Source organism: Petromyzon marinus, chromosome 58 (genome assembly GCF_048934315.1).
Source record: "Petromyzon marinus isolate PM22_M1 ecotype Great Lakes invasive population chromosome 58, UKy_Petmar_22M1.pri1.0, whole genome shotgun sequence".
NCBI lineage: Eukaryota > Metazoa > Chordata > Hyperoartia > Petromyzontiformes > Petromyzontidae > Petromyzon > Petromyzon marinus.
The window spans coordinates 10,925,504-10,945,632 of record NC_133724.1 but is presented as its reverse complement, the minus strand read 5'-3'; the positions used below and the strand labels follow the sequence as shown (position 1 = coordinate 10,945,632).

Genomic DNA, 20,129 nt, shown 5'->3' with positions numbered 1-20,129 from the left:
AAATTTAGCACGGTCAAATCCACGATAGGAAAACCCGCGATGGGCGCAGGGTTTTGGTGTATTTGAAACTTGACGTAAAACCTCATAAATTGTAGGCTTTCGCAGCCAATATCATCCATAATACAGGTTTTTTGGGTTAGATCGAGTTAATATAAAGATGTGTAGTTAAACCCGCCACCACCCAACACAGCCAATTAGTAAGGTTTGTTACGAAAACAGAACATGGCAATTTGTTACTAGTGTAGCGACAGGGTGCCATCTGTTGGCCATGGGTGCTAACTACGGGTATGGGTGCGTTATAAACAGCACACATAGGCATCCATAAGGGGGGTGTAACTGGGCCAAGGGTCAAGGCAGGGATCAATTGGGCTGTCATGGGGGTTTGGGTCCTAGTTGCCATTGCTGTCATCGCTGCCATCTCTTCGTCGTCGCTGCATAGCCGGCCAGCGATAGTCATCGTCGTCGCTATATAGTCAGTCAGCTATGTAGTTGTACGTCGCCGATGTCGCTGTATGGGTGGCTAAGCTATACGTAACCCAGCGCTTATGTTACTCGGTGACCCTGTCCTTAAAGTATTACGAAATAAACAAGAAACCCTCTTAATTTGAAGCTTTCGTGACTGCAGGAATCCATACTCAACGAGAAGATGAGTGCAAACTGAGCAATCATTGGAAGGACGTTATTAACCAGGTAAAGTTTTAACTGACAGTAATGTTTCCATCTTACCTGCCTAGTCAGCTGTTATTTCCGACTGTGTCTCTCTCTATGCCTCTCTTAGATCTCTCATGCTCACATGTCCTTTGGATTGCACTCTCATGCCTTTGGATTGCACCATTCTTCGACCTTATAATCTCTCACAATAACATAGCCACTTCCGTGCCCTCGTCGAGGAGGCCGCTCTCCGTTCTTACATTTACATGCTAATTTCTCACATTAACATCACTAGCCCCGCCCACTTCTTTATGACCCTTGGGCTACACCCATTTCTAACCTTTTAAAACAGTCTGCCTCAGCAGCAGATCATGCTTTCCCATCTGATGACGGACGCTTGTGTTGTGCCCGAAATGTCGTGATTTATTTTATACCTACGTGACTTCACCGAAAGAACCAAAGAGTAAAGGAACCCCTCTACAAGTCGTGTCTCGGAAGTCGTCTCATTACACTAGTACAGCACACCAGTGTGTTGCAGAGTAAAACAAAAAAAACAGTTTTAGTTAATTACTGGCAAAACATCGTACTCAGATTATAAATGTTGTGGTTTTGCTCTCCAACACAGTAATGGATTAGCATGTTCTGTTGACATCACAAACCTCATTAATGTTCTGTTGACATCACAAACCTTATTAATTGGCTGTCAGGTTTAACTATATTTATATATTTATGCGATCTAACACCAAAAAAACCTGTATTATGGCCTCATAAATGTAAAAAAAGCTGAAAATGTTAAAGGAAAATAAAATTCAAGTAAATTCAGTTAAAAAGCAATTTTAATAACGGAGCAAACCGAAATGTACAGAAAGTCTTCGCTGAACGTGTGGTGTACACTAAATGTTTTGGCCATCATGTGGTTCTTCCAATCAGGAAAACTTTTTTGCACAATACAGAACGCGCACCGTTACAATGTGGAACGCGCCTTGTTACAATGCAGAACGCGCACTGTTACAATGTGGAACGCGCACCGTTGCAATGCAGAACATGTCCCGTTACAACACAGTCTCTAAGCAGTCGACGACTACTTTCTTGAGCTACGCGGATGAGTGGTACAGTGATACAGTAATGCGGCATGATACAGTAACGCAGTGACAGCATATCCTGAGTTATTTGTCCCGCTATCTGTGCGGTGTGCGTAGTAAATGGTATCTTGCCAAACTTTACCATTACTACATTACTTATGGGGATTTTTTTTTGCTTAACGCGATTTCCACTTATGCGGTACTCTCCGGGTACGCATCTACCACTTAAAACAAGGACTTACCGCAGTCCAACCATTAATATAGGTACTCAATCCCTTTATACATAACCAACAACTTGTAATGCTTAATTATCAAGGCACCCGTACTACTTTGCAAATCGACAATACTTCACAACTGCACGGCAATAATATGATTAATATAACTTGCAAAGTAAATATATAGAATGGGGGAAAAAATACATAGTGAAGTAAGAAAAATGACGGGCGGCTGAAGCTCTGCCCCACTGGAGGCTGATGTCCAGTGGGGCAGCAAGTTGCAACGAATGTGTACTGTACATGAAACTCAGGCAACCGCGAAAGGTGGAGCCACAAGGCGGCGCCAACGGTGAACTGTCGCTTAATAAATTTGGCACGGTCAAATCCGTGATGGGAAAACCCGTACTGAGTAAGGATTTGTGTATTTGGAACATGACATAAAACCTCATGTTAGAAAAATAGGAAAACGTAAAAAATGAATATTTAATTTAGTAAAAAGCTATTTTATTAAAGCAAAACAAAATGTACAGTAAGTCCTCACTTAACGTGTGGTGTCTACACATCGCGTTTCTGCTATCACATGGTTTTTCCATTTGGTAAAACTTTGTGCACGTGTAACACACACCGGTACAATGCGGAATGTGCACTGTTATAACGCAGTATTTGATTGATCGACAACGTACTTTCAGCTGAGTGGCCAAGTGACGCTGAATGACACAGTAGCGTAGTGGCAGTGTACCCAGGTATTTCTCCTGCCATCTCAGTGTGGTGTGCGTAGCACATCGTATCTTGCCAAACTTTACTATTACTACATTATTTATGAGAAAATTATATTCATTTGTCATTTTCTCTTACACGGCACTCTGCGGGTACGAATCTACCGCATTAAATAAGGCCTTACTGCACTGTCCAACCATTTATACTCAAAATCCCTTTATACATAACCAATTAATTTTAATGCTCATTTATCAAGGGCCCGGTACTTATTTGCAAATCGACAATATTTCACGACTGCACATCAATGATATTATTAATAATATAACTTGCACGGTAAATATATCGAATGGGGAAAAAAAAACAGTGAGCTAAGAAAAATGACAAGTGGCCAAAGCTTTGTCTCCTCACTAGAGGCGGATGTCCAGTAGGGAAGTTACAACCGATGCGTACTGTACATGAAGCTCACAGTTAACCGTGAATGGTAGAGCCACGGGGGCATGATTGGTGAACTGTAGTTCAATCAATTTGGCAACGGTCAAATCCGCGATGGGCGAGGGTTTTGGTGTATTTGAAACATGACATAAAACCTCATAAATGTTAAAAAAGCTTCAATGTTAAAATAGAAAATAAAATTAAAGTAAATGCAGTTAAAAAGCTATTTGAATAACAGAGAATCAAAATGTACATTAAGTCCTCGCTTAACTTGGGTATTCACACTACGTTTTCACTATCACATTGTTCTTCCATTTGGGAAAAACTTCTTTGTACAATACACAACACGCACCGTTACAACACAGTTTCTAACCGGTCGACAATTAACTTTCTTGACCTACGTGGCTGAGTGGTAGTGATACCATGCAGAATACCATAACGTAGTGGTGGCGTACCCTCAGTTATTTATCCCGCCATCTCAATGTGTGGTGTGCGTAGTACATCGTATCTTAACATTACATTTATGGGAAAATCTTTTCACTTCGCGTGGTTTTAGCTTACACCGGTACTCTCCAGGAACTCATCTGCTATGTTAGAGAACTCAAAATCGCTAAATACATAACCAACGATTTAGAATGCTTAATTATAAAGCAAAGCACCCGCACTACTGTGCAAATCGACAAAATTTCACGACTCCACAGCAATAGAATTAATAACATAACTTGCACGATAAAAATATATGGGGGGAAAAAAATGTAGTGGGGTAAGAACAGTTACAGGTGGCTGAAGTGCTGCCTCCTCACTGCAGGCTGATGTAGTGTGGCAGGGCAGCAAGTTAGAACATGTGTACTGTATATTAAATTCGCAGTCAAAACGTGAATGGTGGAGCTACAGGTGGGGCGCTATCGATGAACTGTAGCTAAATAAGCCCCGCCCTCATGTCTTCACACGCAGCCTCCCACTTCTAGCCCCGCCCACTTCCCCCTCATCTTCACGCAGCCTTCTACTTCCAGCCCTGCCCACTTCCCCCTCCCGTCTTCCCAGCTCAGACCTATATAACCTCTCGTCATGGCAGCTCTCTCGCCTACTTCAGCAGTTTTCTTGCTGTAGTTGTCTCACCTGATGACGATTGCTTGTGTTGTGATCGAAACGTCGTGATCTATTATTTTTTCTACCTACGTGACTTTACCGAAAGAACCAGAGTATGTAGCTAAATAAATTTGGCAGTCAAATCCACGATGAGAAAAGCCGTGATGGGCGAGGGTTTTGGTTCATTTGCAACCACACCGTGTAGAGAGCTTATTTATTCTCACACTAGGCACAACACTGGGCGTTATACAGAACATATCTACATGGCTACACATAGCCGACCCTTCTACACAACCCCATCGTCGGCATCCAACTACACAGCTGTCCAACTAGTGACGACGATGATGAGAATCATGCTGAGGATCGGCCACGCGGCTGGACGATGAAGAGAGATGACAACGAGCAGTGACGCAGCCAAGACCCGCAACAGCCCCGAACCTCTGGATCCGTCCCCCTTATTTCCCGGCCACCCCCCCTTCCAGAATCTTAGAGCAGGTTCCCAGAACTTCCCGACTGACTCCGCCTTTAACCTTTACCCCAGATACCGCCCCCCTTCTAGTTAGTCATTACATAACTTGCCCATACCCGTGATTACCCCTCCAGGCTGACAGGTGGCAACCTGTCATTATACATGTTAGAAAAAGCTGAAAACTTAAAGGAATTTTTTAAAAGTAAATGCAGTTAAAAAACTATTTTAACAGAGCAAACCGAAATTTACAGTAAGTCCTCGCTTAATGTATGGTGTCCACATACTGCATTCTCGCTATAACGTGGTTCTTCCATGGTGTCCACATACTGCATTCTCGCTATAACGCGGTTCTTCCATTTGGGTAAACTTTTTGTGTACAACGCGGGATGATAACGTAACGCAGTGGTGGCACTCACTGTGATGTGCGTAGTGCATCGTATTGACACATTTTATTATTACATCATTTATGGGGAAATTTTTTTGCTAACGCGAGACTCCAGGAATACATTGACCATGTTAAACAAGGCCTTACTGCACTGTCGAAACGTCAACATAAAGACTCAAAATCTTTTATACATAACCAACAATTTGTAATGCTGAATAATCAATAAAAGCACCCCTATTATGTTGCAAATCGGCAATATCTCACGACTGCATGGCAATAATATATTTGCTGAAAGCTCATCTCTGGCTGGATGCCTACAGCTGTGGAGATTCTCTCACTTTCCGAGTTTCACATTTAACCGGACTCCATTTCACACTGCTGGCTCCTCCTATTTAGATCCATAAACTCCACACACAACTCCACATCCACAAACTCTTGAAATTGCCTCACTCTCCCTCAGAGTCCGAAATCTCCTGCTTCACGCTGCCTCCATTCAACATGGAGGTCGAGTCCTAGAGTCAATGAAAACAGATGGTAGAATGGAGATGCCAAGAGGTGAAACTTCTTAAGTGGTTCCAAAACTTTGGCGCAGCTACATTAAATGAAAGCTGGATGATGCCTACAGCTGTATTCATTATTGTAATTAGAGAAGCCTGTGAATAAAGTTGACGCTTTGGAATTGTCACGGTCTTGGTTACAGATCTTCCCAGACTCCACTTCATATGTGTAGGGCCCTCCGACTCTGCTATCCAAATATTCCATTCACAATTCCTCCTCAAACTCCTCGAGGACGCCTCGCTCTCCCTCAAAGTCTGAATGCCCCTCCTGCTTCACGTTGCCTCCATCAACCTGGAGGTCAGTTCCTGGAGTCGAATCTTCATCTTCACATTTCACCTTCATTTCTTCACATTCCACCTTCACTCCTGGCCATTTTTCAAAACTGGTGTTAGCTTCTGTTTCTTGTTCCATGCGAGATGGGCTCAATGAAGCAATTTGATTCTCACTTCTCAATTCCACCTCCACCTCCTTGTGGATCTTCTCACGCCTCTTTCGGCCTTCTGACCGTACAAATTCCTTCCCATACACAGTGTGCTTGATGGGCGTCTCGCCTGAGTGGATTCTGTCATGAACACGAAGAGATCCTGAATCTTTGAAAGCCTTTTCAGACACGGTGCATTTGAAGGGTTTTTTAGCAGTATGTGTTTTCTGATGTCTGTCAAGATTCGATAACCATGAAAATGCCTTTCCACACACAGTGCACTTGAAGGGTTTCTCACCTGTATGTATTCTATGGTGAATACGAAGAGATCCGGAATCTTTAAATACCTTCTCACACACAGTGCACACAAAGGGCTTCTCGCCTGTGTGTGTTCTCTGATGATCCTGAAGAGTTCCTGACCGTGTAAATGACTTCTCACAAACAGTACATTTGAAGGGCTTCTCACCAGTATGTGTTGTCTGATGGCTGTTAAGATTCGATAACCATGAAAATGCCTTTCCACACACAGTGCACTTGAAGGGTTTCTCACCTGTATGTATTCTATGGTGAATACGAAGAGATCCGGAATCTTTAAATGCCTTCTCACAAACAGTGCATTTGAAGGGTTTTTCCCCAGTGTGGGTTTTTTGATGGCTGTCAAGATGTGATGACCGTGTAAATGCCTTTCCACATACAGTGCACTTGAAGGGCTTCTCACCAGTGTGTGTTTTCTGATGGCTGTCAAGATGTGATGACTGTGTAAATGTCTTCCCACACACAGTGCATTTGAAGGGCTTCTCACCAGTGTGTGTTTTCTGATGGCTGTCAAGATGAGATGACCGTGTAAATGTCTTCCCACACATAGCACACTTGAAGGGCTTCTCACCAGTGTGCGTTTTCTGATGGCTGTCAAGATTCGATAACCATGTAAATGTCTTCCCACACACAATGCACTTGAAGGGCTTCTCGCCTGTGTGTGTTCTCTGGTGTATTTTAAGATATGGCGATTGCGCAAATGCCTTCCCACACACAGTGCACTTGAAGGGCTTCTCTCCAGTGTGGGTTCTGTAATGGTTCTTCAAGTTGCTCATCTGATCCGTGCTGTATGGACACTGGATGCATTTATGCCTTTTAGTTCCAGCTTGTTCCGAGTCTCTCTGCTCCATGTGATTCATCTGCAGATATATACACATATTACACACAATATATAGGCAGACCTCACTTAGCACAAACAAAGTGAGACAATTCCTCATCATGCTTTCTCCTGCAGAATCTTTTTACAAAAAAAATACCTATAAAGCGCTTGCAGTAGCGCTACCCGAGGAAACGTTCCCACTCCAATCATTCGTTCAGACAATGAGAGCGACACGCTGAGCCAACCAGATCACTTTTCGTGGTCACGATTACATCTCATATTACAGTGCTTTTAGCCAGATGAAAACTCATGAGACTAGGACAGTTTCAGGCTCTTCCCAAAAGAAACCTCACCACAGAAATCTAGACTGAGGGCATTACTAAGATCACGGAGGTCCTGGAGCTGTTCTCTAAAAAGTACCCAGATACCACGTGATAAGCCCCGGGTTGAGCCAGCGCTATTCGTATTTCACATCTGTTAACTTTAAAGTCGTTAAATTGACAATTTAGTACTATTAATTATACTCTTTGGTTCTATTCGGTAAAGTCACGTAGGTAAAAAATAAAACAACAAAAAATCACGACGTTTGGGTCACAACACAAGTGGCCTTCATCAGGTGAAGCGACCGTACTGTCCAGAGGACAGCGTTGGAGTGAAGACAGCCAAGCCCAGGTCGCGTCCTTTAAGCTGTGTGGGGAAAAAAAAAACGCCTTGACAAAGGAATTAGCATAAAATGCTGTAGAGGACCGGCACGGGGGGGGGGGGGAGTTTACAAATGTTGGTGTGAAGGGAAATAAGCTGGGAAACAAAAAACGCCTCGACAAAGGAATTGTCATAAAATGCTGTAGAGGACCGGCACGGGGGGGGGGGGGGGGAGTTTGCAAATGTTGGTGAGAAGGGAAATAAGCTGCTGTGAAAGTTTGGGATACACTACTTCAATAAATATACTGTACCACTATTCAGGGTGTTGATGTCCGCGTTTTGGTTGATACGGGGGCATCTGCTACAATAATTTCAGATGTTATTTTTAAATTGTTGTCAATCCCTGCGTCGTGCGTTCGCCCTGTATACGATGTGTGTGTTGCGGCTAACGGGGGTAGTATGGGGATCATTGGCCAGGTTGACGCATGTATCGCCATTGGGGACATTCAGGCGTCGGAGCCAGTGTTGATCTCGCGCACGTTGGCCGTGCCGTGCTTGTTGGGCACTGATTTTTTGGCAAGAATGCCGGTCAAGATTCTCGTGGACCAGGGTTGTCATGAGCTACCGTCGGGTCATAGATTGCGGTTTTTGTCATCACCGCTCCCCCGACCAGCGTCCACCGAAACGGTTCAGGCTTTGGTTGATGCCACCGTTCCAGTTCCATCGGGTTCACAAATGTTGATTCCGTTCCGTTATCGCAAGCAAATCTGTTGCGACGTCCTGGTAAATGGTGTCTTGTTGACGCCTTTAAATGCTGCTACGCAAAGGTTGAGGTTGGTTTGTGCTCAGACCATTGAATGGGTCAGGCCCCGTTTCTGCAGGTTTTGAATGGGGGACCTGGCGATCTTGTTGTTCCCACGGGCACTGTCCTCGCTCATGCCACCACCGCTTTTACCAAACGTGAGAAGCGCACGTCGGCGCAGGCTGTATGCGCTGTCATTAAAAGGTGTTCATCGGACGATCAATGGATTGCCGAATTGTGTGATGAAAACGCATCGCTGTCTCCGGCTCAGCGTGAAGATTTGCGGATGCTTTGTCCGGAGCGCGGTTCTTCTCGACCCTTGATCTATCTTCTGGGTTTCGGCAACTGCCCTTCGATGAGTCTTCGAGGCAGAAGACCGCGTTCCGAACTCCGCAAGTTCTTTCAACTTAATTGTTTGCCGATGGGATTGAATGCCGCACCAGCCACATTCCAGAGACTCATGGAACTCGTCCTGGTCGGTCTCCAATGGGACACTTGCTTAATTTATCTGGACGACGTCATCGTGTTCTGTCGGTCGTTTGATGACCACCTCCTCCGGCTGCGCGCTGTTTTTGAACGGATGCTCTCGGAAAATCTCAAATTCAAGCCGAAAAAGTGTCACCTCTTGCAGACTTCCGTTCGGTATTTGGGCCACATTGTGAGTGCGGACGGTATTTCCACCGATCTTACAAAGACGGCGTGTGTTCGCGATTGGCCGGTTCCCGTGAGTGTGGGAGCTTTGTTGGCTTCGCCTCCTATTATCGCCGGTTCATCCCTCGGTTCGTTTCCATTGCGAAACCGTTGCTATTTCTTCAGTGTGATGTCCTCTTCGCCCCCTCCCAACACGATGCGTGCAGTTACTGCTATAAAGTCCGTAGATATTAATATTATTACAGCGCTTAGATAGCATTATTGTAGTATTATTGTTTACTATTATTAAACATATACGTTGGCAGATATTACAATAATGTTTGTGTGCACAAAACTAATTTTTCATTATTACGTTGCTAAATATTCCATTTTTCAGCTGTGCTTTTATGACGGTCTACTGCCAGTCTGATGTGGCCTGCTGCCTGCTGATTCATTAACGTCAGTGCACTAGCACTCTACACTGCTCATTTTCCTTTTGACCATTATGAGTGTATGCCAGTCTATAATCTGTTGCCTGCCTCTTTACCTCACTCAGTGTACTGCCAGCCTTTCATGTCGACTGTATTCTGCTTCGATTTAAAGCTTTCGTGACTGCAGGGATTCATCTTCTTGGTTCTTTCGGTAAAGTCACGTAGAAAGGAAATAAAATAATAATAATAAAACATAAAATAAAATTTTCACGACATTTCGGCCACAACACAAGTAGCCTTCTTCAGGTGAAGGAACAGAACTGTTGGGACGACAGCACTTCAATGAACACTAAGCTTCACAGCATCTTTTAAGCTGGGTGGGAGTAGCAGAGCGCCTTGACAAAGGAGTTTACATATCAACAGAAGAATTTAGCATTGAAATAACTGTGTTAAAGTGTTGGATTAGCAGGGTGTTAAAGTCAGAAATTAGCATGTAACTGGGAGATTAGCATGACGTTAATGTGAGGGATTAGCATGTAACTGGTCACGGAAGTAGCTATGTTAAAGTCAGATTTTACATATCAACAGAGGTATTTATACTGCTGAGAAGGTGATTGCCTGCAATCTACCAACCCTCGAGGACCTGCACACGACAAGGTCCATGAGGCGAGCGAGGAAGATTATGGCCGATTTCTCCCACCCTGGACACTCTCTGTTTCAGCTACTCCCCTCCGGCAGAAGGCTTCGGTCCATCAGGACCAAAACCTCACGCCATAAAAACAGTTTCTTCCCATCTGCTGCTGGCCTGTTAAACAAGGCCAAGGGCTAACACTGTTTTTAACATTTGATCTACATAACGACACCTTGCCGATATTAACTATGTTACCCTATTTGTATTTTTTATTTTTAAATTATATCTTAAAGCTATTTTATATTCGATATGTATTTAATTTTATATACTTCAGCCCCTTGGTGTTAGACTTTTAACCCTTATTATAGTAAGACTTGTTTAAAACTTATTTAAGATTTTAGATTCCTATATGTTGAATGTATGCACCATCCTGCCAAAGTAAATTCCGTGTCGGTGTGAACTTACATGGCGAATAAAACCCTTTCTGATTCTGATTCTGATTTAGTATATTGACGCTAAGTAACTGCAACTACCCAACTATCATACAATAAGCCGATGTGAAATAACTATGTATAAACTACATCAATATAATAAATGTACTCAATATATTCTTCAATAAGTTAAGCTATTAACATAAAGTAACTGGGTATACATGACACTATATATGAAAACCATATAGTAAACTGATAAAAAAACTAAAATATAAACTACATCAATGTTATCAATATACTCTCCAATCGGCTGAGCTACTAACAATAAGTCGTTATACATTGCAATTCTATGTCGAAAAAAAAAGGTGGCGTTTTTTTCTTTTCAACGTTAGCACCACGGAAAGCGATGAGCTTTGTTCAGACGGACGAGTCCATCTATGCTCGGAACGGAGGGGGGAGAAACAGCCACGATGCGCTGCTCTGTCCTGTGTTACAACTATGTTATAAACTAGAATACCATACATTACAATGTTATACCTTTCAATCTAAACTACATTGTATATCGTATACACAGCCCAATGTAAGCTCTAACACTATGCATTATATTGATGTCTCCAACTAAACTTTTTTCTACATTACACCACTATACATCATAATATACACTGCCATAGACAAACCCCACCCTTGAATTATACAGTGCAATATTACAAGTCTAATATTTTATAGTCTAAAGTATAGGGTAGTGTATAGTAACGCATTTTCGACATAGAATTGTAATGTATAACGACTTATTGTTAGTAGCCCAGCTGATTGGAGAATATATTGAGTTTATTGATACCATTGATGTAGTTTATATTTTAGTTTTTTTATCAGTTTACCATATGGTTTTCATTATATAGTGTAGTATATACCCAGTCACTGTATGTTAATAGCTCAACTTATTGAAGAATATATTGAGTACATTTATTATATTGATGTAGTTTATACTTAGCTCTTTCACATCGGCTTATTGTATGATAGTTGGGTAGTTGCAGTTCTTTAGCGTCAATATACTAAATGCCTCTGTTGATATGTAAACTCTTACTTTAACATAGATACTTCCGTGACCAGTTACATGCTAATCCCTCACATTAACATAATTCTAATCTCCCAGTTAGCTAATTTCTGATTTTAACAGCTATTTCAATGATAAATTCTTCTGTTGATAAGTAAACGCCTTTGTCAAGGCGCTCTGCTCCTCCCACCCAGCTTAAAAGACGCTGCGAAGCTTAGCAGTGTTCATTGAAGCGCTGTCGTCCCGATAGTTCTCTTCCTTCACCTGAAGGCTACTTGTGCTGTGGCCGAAACGTCTTGAGAATGTTATGTTTTATTTTTATTATTATATTTCCATTCTACGTTACTTTACTGAAAGAACCAAGAAGATCTTCTAAAATAATAAATTGATAAAATAAAATAACACAATAAAATTCTCACGACGTTTCGGCCACAACACAAGCGGCCTTCATCAGGTGAAGGGATTAGACTGTCTGGAGGACAGCGCTGGAGCGAAAAAGCCACGCTCAGATCGCAACCTTTAAGCTGTGTGAGAAGAAACAAAGCGCCTTGACAAAGGAATTAGCATATAATTTAGCATTGAAATAGCTGAGTGATTAGCTTGTGACTGGTCACAGAAATGGCTATGTTAAAGCATACACATCCACAGAGGCACCCCCTTGACAAAGGAATTAGCATAGAATTTACATTGAAATAGCTGAGTGATTAGCTTGTGACTGGTCACAGAAATAGCCATGTTAAAGTCAGAGCATACACATTTACAGAGGCACCTAGTACAAATCAAACAGGAGAATTTAGCATTGAAATAACTAGGAGAATTTAGCATTGAAATAACTCGGAAGAGAGGAGGGGGAGAGAGACAGCTGCGGGGCACTGTTATACTCCATGTTGTAAACCATACCATTAACCGTGGTGTGAGAGGTATTAAGAGTCAATGCCAGAGTCAATGCCAGCTCTTTCGCTGGCATTGACTCTTAATACCTCTCACACCACGGTTAATGGTATGGTTTACAACATGGAGTATACCAGCGCCTCGCAGCTGTCTCTCTCCCCCTCCTCTGTTCCGAGTTATTTCAATGCTAAATTATCCTAGTTATTTCAATGCTAAATTCTCATGTTTGATTTGTACTAGGTGCCTCTGTGAATGTGTATGCTCTGACTTTAACATAGCTATTTCTGTGACCAGTCACAAGCTAATCACTACGCTATTTCAATGCTAAATTCTATGCTAATTCCTTTGTCAAGGGGTGCCTCTGTGGATGTGTATGCTTTAACTTTAACATAGCCATTTCTGTGACCAGTCACAAGCTAATCACTCAGCTATTTCAATGCTAAATTCTATGCTAATTCCTTTGTCAAGGCGCTTTGTTTCTTCTCACACAGCTTAAAGGTCGCGATCTGAGCGTGGCTTTTTTGCTCCAGCGCTGTCCTCCAGACAGTCTCGTCCCTTCACCTGATGAAGGCCGCTTGTGTTGTGGCCGAAACGTCGTGAGAATTTTATTGTTTTATTTTATCAATTTATTATTTTATTCTCATTCTACGTGACTTTACCGAAAGAACCAAAGAAGATGAATCCTTGCAGTCACGAAAGCTTGAAATCGAAACCAAGAAGATGTATTCTGCTTTTTCAACTGCTGCCCATATTGCCAGCTTTTTATGTCGACTGTAGCAATGCTTATGTCATTTAGTCGGCGTACTGGCAGTCTATAATTTAGACTGCAGCCTGCTTCTCAACTTACCTGTGCGTACTGCTGCTCTTTAATTTACACTTGTTTCTTCAATGCATTTCTTTTGTTTCGATTGCTCACACCACGCTATTTACTCATACGTAGTACTGCGATAGTGATACCTGTGCCATCATCGCGGATTGCTGTGCACGTCAATGTGTGTGTGTGTGAGTCGATGTGTGTGCGTGTAGGTCCATGCGTGTGTTTGAGTCATGTGTGTCTCTGTCTTTTTCGAACGGACAGCGCCAGATGTGTGTGTGTACGTCAAAGTGTTTGTGTGTGTCAGTCCAAGTGTGCATGTCAGTCCATTTGTGTGCGTATCAGTCGCTGTATGTGTGTGTTAGTCCATGTGTGTGTTAGTCGATGTGTGTGCATGGCTCCATCTGAGTGTGTAAGTCAATGTGCGTTTGTGTGTCTATCGATGTGTGTGTGTATGTCGATGTGTATGTGTGTCAGTCCATATGTGTGTGTGTTAGTCCATATGTGTGTGTGTTAGTCCATGTGTGTGTAAGTCCATATACATGTGTGTGTCACTCGATGTGTGTGTGTAAGTCAATGCATTTGTGTGAGTCGATATGTGTGTTAATCCATGTGTGTGTATCTAAAGTAGATGTCTGTGTGTCGCAGTCCATGTGTGTAGGGCAATGTGTGTGTCAGTCTATGTATGTGTAAGTCCATGTGTGTGCGTCTTAGTCAATGTGTGTGTGCAAGTACATGTGTGTGTGTGCAAGTACATGTGTGTTTACGTCAATGTGTGAGTCCACGTATGTCTGTGTGCGAGTCGATGTGTATGTCGATATATGTGTGTAACTCCATGTGTGTGTATCTAAAGTGGATGTCTATGCGTGTGTGAGTCCACATGTGTGTAAGTCCATGTGTTTGTGTGTGTGAGTCGATATGTCTGTGTATGTCAGTCCATGGGCGTGTGTGTTAGTCGCTTTGCATGCGTGGCTCCATGTGAGTCAGTGTAAGTCCATTTCTTTGCGTGTCTGTAGGTCCATGTGTGCATGTGAGTAAATGTATGTGCTTTATTGACCTGCTCAAGGCCTATGATACCATCAGTAGGCCTGGCCTCTGGGTTGTTCTTCATGCTTTTGGAGTCCCTAACCCTTTGCTCACGATCCTTAAGGACCTTCATAATGGTGAGCGGCCCTGCGTCAAACTACGTGGCAGTCAGAGCCATTCCCTCTACACCTTGGGGTGTGATAGGGATGTCCTCTAGCTCCCACATTACTTAACATATCTTTTGACCATGTAGTTCGTGAAGCCTTCAATAGCTGTACCGGAGGAATTCACATCTGGTACAGATACAATGGGAGGCTGATCGATGCCCAGGTGCCGTGAAGGGATGGCTCCCTATTGCTCAACCATGTTATGTATGCCGATGCTCTGGTGATTGCTGGTCACTCAGAGGATGCGTGGGAGGCACTGCTGCTGAACCTGGAGTTTGCCACTAAGAGTTGGGGCCTTACCATCAGCTCCACCGAAATTAAGCACCTGCCTGGGTATTTTGTACCATCGCCAATCCAACCCCACAACTCACAATTGGTGATGCGGCAGTTGTGGAGAGATTGGAGAGATTCCCATACCTGGCCAGTGTGCTCATGACCGGCTCTGGTTTAACAGCAGAGGTCTCACTCCAAATTAGTCGAGCTCCATTATCTTTTCATCGGCTGCGTTACGCTGTGTAGAAGCTACCTGGTCTCTCGCTCCGCATCAAGCTCCAGGTCTTCTTGGCCACGGTAATACCCTCCCTTCTCTACGCTTGTGAAGCGTGCACCCCCCGTAATGGAACATCTTCACTGGTTAGAAATATTTAGGCTGGCCTGCTAATGATCCATCCTGGATTTAACCATGTGTGTGTGTGCGTCTAAGTCGATGTGTTTCTATGTGTATGGGTCGATGTCTGTGTGTAAGTCCATGTGCGTGTCTGCCTTTTTCGCCCGGGCAACGCTGGGTACTTACCACTAGTGTTAGATAAATATTGCAGTCTGTGGTGCAATTTGGTGTTTGTGGTGCAGTGTGTAGCGGTAGTGTAATGGTTAGCACGTTGCAATACGAACCCGGTGTTCAGTGAAGATTATCTGAACTGATCCTGGGCTTCCCCTAAGTCGACTCAGCCTCAAATGAGTGCTTGGTGCACTGTGTGAACATCACCACTGAGAAGACAAAGGTGGTCGGGAGTGGTGCTGGCCACCCACCCCCTCGTGTGCCGTTCCGGCCTTCATAGGTGCTCACTAACAAAACTTGCCCTAACAGTCCGTTAAGGCTATACGGGGGATCTTCGTAGTGTATTGTGTGGTTTATAATGCAAAGCTCATCGGATTATTCCAGTCTCAATGAAGATTCTGATACTGAAAGCTGTTGGTCAATCTGCCTCTTCTCCCAGTGCAAGGACAGGTTTTGCCAACATACTATTCACCAGGTTAATCCACGGCTATGCAAATATCACCAATCACAGCATTGTGGGTTCAGCACTCTGGTGAAATGTAGCAGCCACCCTGATTAGCAAGACAATGCAAGTCGTGAGTCTGTCTTGAAAACGCACTTCTTTAAATTAGCCTTAACTCGGTCTTGATTTGAAGCTTTCGTGACTGCAGGAATCCATACTTTCTGGTTCTTTCGGTAAAGTCACATATATATAAAATAATTAAAGAAAACACTACGTTTCAGTCACAACACAAGCGTCCGTTTTCAGGTGAGAAAATTATCTGCTGTTGTGGCTTTATATAGGCACGGGGGGGGGGGGAAGGAGTTTTGTCGAGTCGTGGTTGTAGGAGTTAACGGGGGAGAGGGGGGGTTTGTGGCGTGCAGTGAAGGGTGGGGGCTGGCACAGGGGGAGAGTTTGTGGCGTGCAGAGACGGGTGGGGCTAGAGAAATTAGCAAGTAAAGGAGCTCGAATTAGTAATTGGACAAGAAACACGGGTGGGTGAGTGAAAATCATAGCAGTTAAAACTTGACGCGGTTTATCACATCCTTCAAACAAAAACAGACAAAACTTTAATCGAGAAGATGGATTCAGATTGAGCCATCATTAATTTTCACCATTTACTTTGATTCTGAGAATGTGGGTCAGTCAGCGGGTGGGGTGGCCGTGTGAATGGGTGAGTAGGTGAGCAAGTGGGTGATTGAGTGCGCGAGTGGGTGAGTAAATGAGTTGGTGAGTGTGTGGGAGCTAATGGGTGATTGAGTGGGTTAGTGGGTGAGCAAATGAGTGGGGGATTGAATTGGTGAATGAGTGAGCGAGTGGGCAAAATGGCCTTGATCTCACCCCCAGTTCTGGTCGTTTAACCTGCAGGTTCTGCGTATTTCCTGATTTCCATACACAGGCGCATTGGTGGGATCTACAGATGAAATGCGCCACTTGACCAATGTATCTATGGGATATTTTTGGCAGTATCAAAAATGATGAAAAAGTAGGAATAGGCTTTATCCTTTCTGACAATAAAACATAAGGTGTTAAGATGTTCAAACACCAAATAGCATTTGCAAGGAATTAAGTCCGCATTAACCACACGTACTTGTGGCAAAACCTGGAAACAAACATGCTCTGAAAATATATCCATTGTTCTCGAAACTGATTGGTTTACACTAGATACATCCCATCCTTCTTTATGGCCTTGTCTCACCAGTGTTAGACCAGAAAACGCCAAACACTAATAGCTCGGGTAGGGCAGAGTATGAAAAATAAGAATAGGTGTTTGGATGTAAAACACTAAATAGATACCTTTTGCAAGGCATCAAGTCTGCATTAACCACAAAACATTTTGGAAAAATAGACTTAGGCTAAGAAATTCACAAATAATAAATACATACAAATTAAGTGTACGAGTCCAAACTGCAAACAAGCCACATTTTGCAAGGTATCAACAAGTCAGCATTACTCTTTGTTTTTTTCGGTAAAGTCACGTAGGCAAAATAAAATAAATGAAAACTCAATTAAATCACGACGTTTCGGAGGCAACACTAGCTTCCGTCTTCAGGTGGAAACCGTTACAGCAAAATTGCAAGGTGTTAGGATGTTCAAGCAAAAATGCTGACGGTTTCCACCTGAAGACGGAAGGAAGCTTGTGTTACCTCCGAAACGTCGTGATTTAATTTAGTTGCTTTCCTTTATTTTATTTTACCTACGTGACTTTACCAAAAAAAACAAAGAGTATGAATCCTTGCAGTCACGAAAGCTTCAAATCTAGAAGTCAGCATTAACCACATCGTGCTCATGGTATACAGTATTTTACCACAAGTATCAAGTCGGTATTAACCACATGCATTTTTTTGTTTACAAGGCTATTTGTCCATAGATCTACTCTTTCGTTGTCTGACTTGTTATTAAACCACTGGACAATCTAAAAAATGCGAAGCACATCTGATTGTCTGCGAGTGAGTCTCTGCGTGAGTATGTGGGTCTCTGTGTGAGCGAATGGATTTTATGTGAGTTAGTATGAGTCTGTGTAGGTCAGTGTGTGAGCCTATGGATTTCTGTGCGTCTCTGTGTAAGTCTGTGCGTGTCTGTGCGAGTCTGTGCATATCTGTGAGTCTGTACATATCTGTGAGTCTTTGCGTCTCTCTGTGCGAGTGTGTCTGTGCAAGTGTCTTTGTGCGAGTCTGTACGTGTCTGAATGAGTCTGTGCGTCTGTAAGTCTGTGCATATCTGAGTCTGTGCAAGTGTTTTTGTGGGAGTGTGGGTCTCTGTGTGAGTCTGTGTCTCTGTGCAAGTCCGAATGACTTACGGTAATAGTTTTCCAGGTTTCACGCAATTTGGATCAAAATAATATAGCTTCCCAAACTTGTTTGTAACCACGCAGTTTAGTCTCTTGGCATCCCCATTCTGCCATCTGTCCTCATTTAAACCGCCTCTATTATTAAAATTACTAAAGTTTAAGTGCGTATAACTTTACATCATTGCTATTATCATTACGTTGCTTTGCTGTTGTCTGTCCTTGAAAACGAGTTTCTTAGCTCAATGGACTTCACGCGGGAAACGAACTTCCGTCCCATCTCTGAAATGGAATCGTTGACTCAATCGGGAATACGTGCAGAAGCATCGGAGCCCCGAGTGCAGAAAGTCGTCAGAAGGCTCCTGAACTCGAGTATCGACACATTGTGAGGTAGGTTAATACAATAAAGACAATAAAACAATTCAAGCAAATCAATCAGGCAAGGGCAGGAGGCAACCCCTGCATGGCTAGGCCCCACATCGTACTGTTGCAATGTCACAACCTGGACATCGATCCATAGCTGCTACTCAATTGATGTCCCTACGAGAGAAAGAACAAACCAAGCTTTACCTGGGTAAACAACTATAACAACCACGATGTCAACATCTCACCTCGGATCAAACTGAGTAACGAGCAGAGCGCTGCGGCTCCTGGAGTTTCGTGACGTCACGCGGAAACGTGTCGGTGATTACATGACGTCACTGGTGAAGGACACTCTTACCGCATAGATTATGTTAATGACTTATTCAATATATGGGCGTGGCTTTGCCGACATGAATTTACCAGGAACGGGAATCGGCAGTGAGCAAGCTGACATGACGTCACGTACCGATGGCGTCACGCTGAGTGGTTACGTCAGAGAGCGAGGCAAGTCATGCTGAGTGTTGTTTTAGAGTCTAAGTTTCTTTAGATTTCTTTCGCATTTCTCCTATTTTACAGAGATCATTAGGGTGCGTGAGCTCAACAACCTGAATATTGCTGTAGGAAACGAGTACAGTGCAGGGTCCTTAAGGAATATTGCACAGCTGTGAGTGTTGTGTGTACACTGTGCAGTGTGTACACTATGTATGTACAGGCCGTGCTGTGTGTACATTGTGTACTTACGCTGTATACAGTGTCTGCATACATTGTGGGCTGTGTGTGGTCTGTGTAGTGCTGCTCATTAGAGGGAATGAGGAGCGAGGGAGCAAGAACAAAATGCCGGGAGGGGGGAGAAAGTGAGCGGGCTGGGAGTGGGAAGCTGAGGAAATCTGGAGATGCGGATATGAAGACAAGACCATAACGCAGTTAAGGTTTTACCTGGTTAATAACATCCATTTTTTATAGTAGCCCGAACGTTTGCAGAGCACCTTGGTCTGGGAAAAAACAATGAGAGCCCACAGCGTTATAGCATGAAGCCATCCAGATATATAAACAGACATAACTTCAACCGAGAAGATGGAAGGATGTTATTAACCAGCTAAAACCTTAACTGCGTTATGGTGTTGCCTTCATATCCGCATCTCCAGATTTCCTCAGCTTCCCACTCCCAGCCCCGCTCACTTTCTCCTCCCTACCCCCCCCCCCCCGGCATTTTGTTCTTGCTCCCTCGCTCCTCATTCTCTAGTGAGCAGCACTACACTCCTCTTACCCCACAACCCCCTCTCTCTCTCCTGGCTCCCTCGCTCCTCATTCCCTCTAGTGAGCAGCACTACCCTCCTCTTACCCCACAACCCCCTCTCTATCTCCTGGCTCCCTCGCTCCTCATTCCCTCTAGTGAGCAGCACTACACTCCTCTTACCCCACAACCCCCTCTCTCTCTCCTGGCTCCCTCGCTCCTCATTCCCTCTAGTGAGCAGCACTACACTCCTCTTACCCCACAACCCCCTCTCTATCTCCTGGCTCCCTCGCTCCTCATTCTCTCTAGTGAG

General features: G+C 43.6%; 1 protein-coding gene across 1 annotated transcript; it reads right to left on the bottom strand.

Moving 5' to 3' along the window:
• Positions 1-1,469: 1,469 nt before the first annotated feature.
• On the bottom strand, positions 1,470-18,964 carry LOC116955061 (uncharacterized). Its single transcript, XM_032976011.2, has 2 exons — positions 18,831-18,964; positions 1,470-7,194 (listed from the first exon to the last, which is right to left on the bottom strand). Exon 2 carries the CDS (start codon positions 7,192-7,194, stop codon positions 5,803-5,805), a length of 1,392 nt encoding a protein of 463 aa, XP_032831902.1. The 5' UTR covers positions 18,831-18,964; the 3' UTR covers positions 1,470-5,802.
• Between the last annotated feature and the right edge of the window lie 1,165 nt (positions 18,965-20,129).

Bases quoted from the DNA above. Each gene is read 5' to 3' on its own strand.
- LOC116955061 (XM_032976011.2), bottom strand. From the start codon at position 7,194: ATGAATCACATGGAGCAGAGAGACTCGGAACAAGCTGGAACTAAAAGG.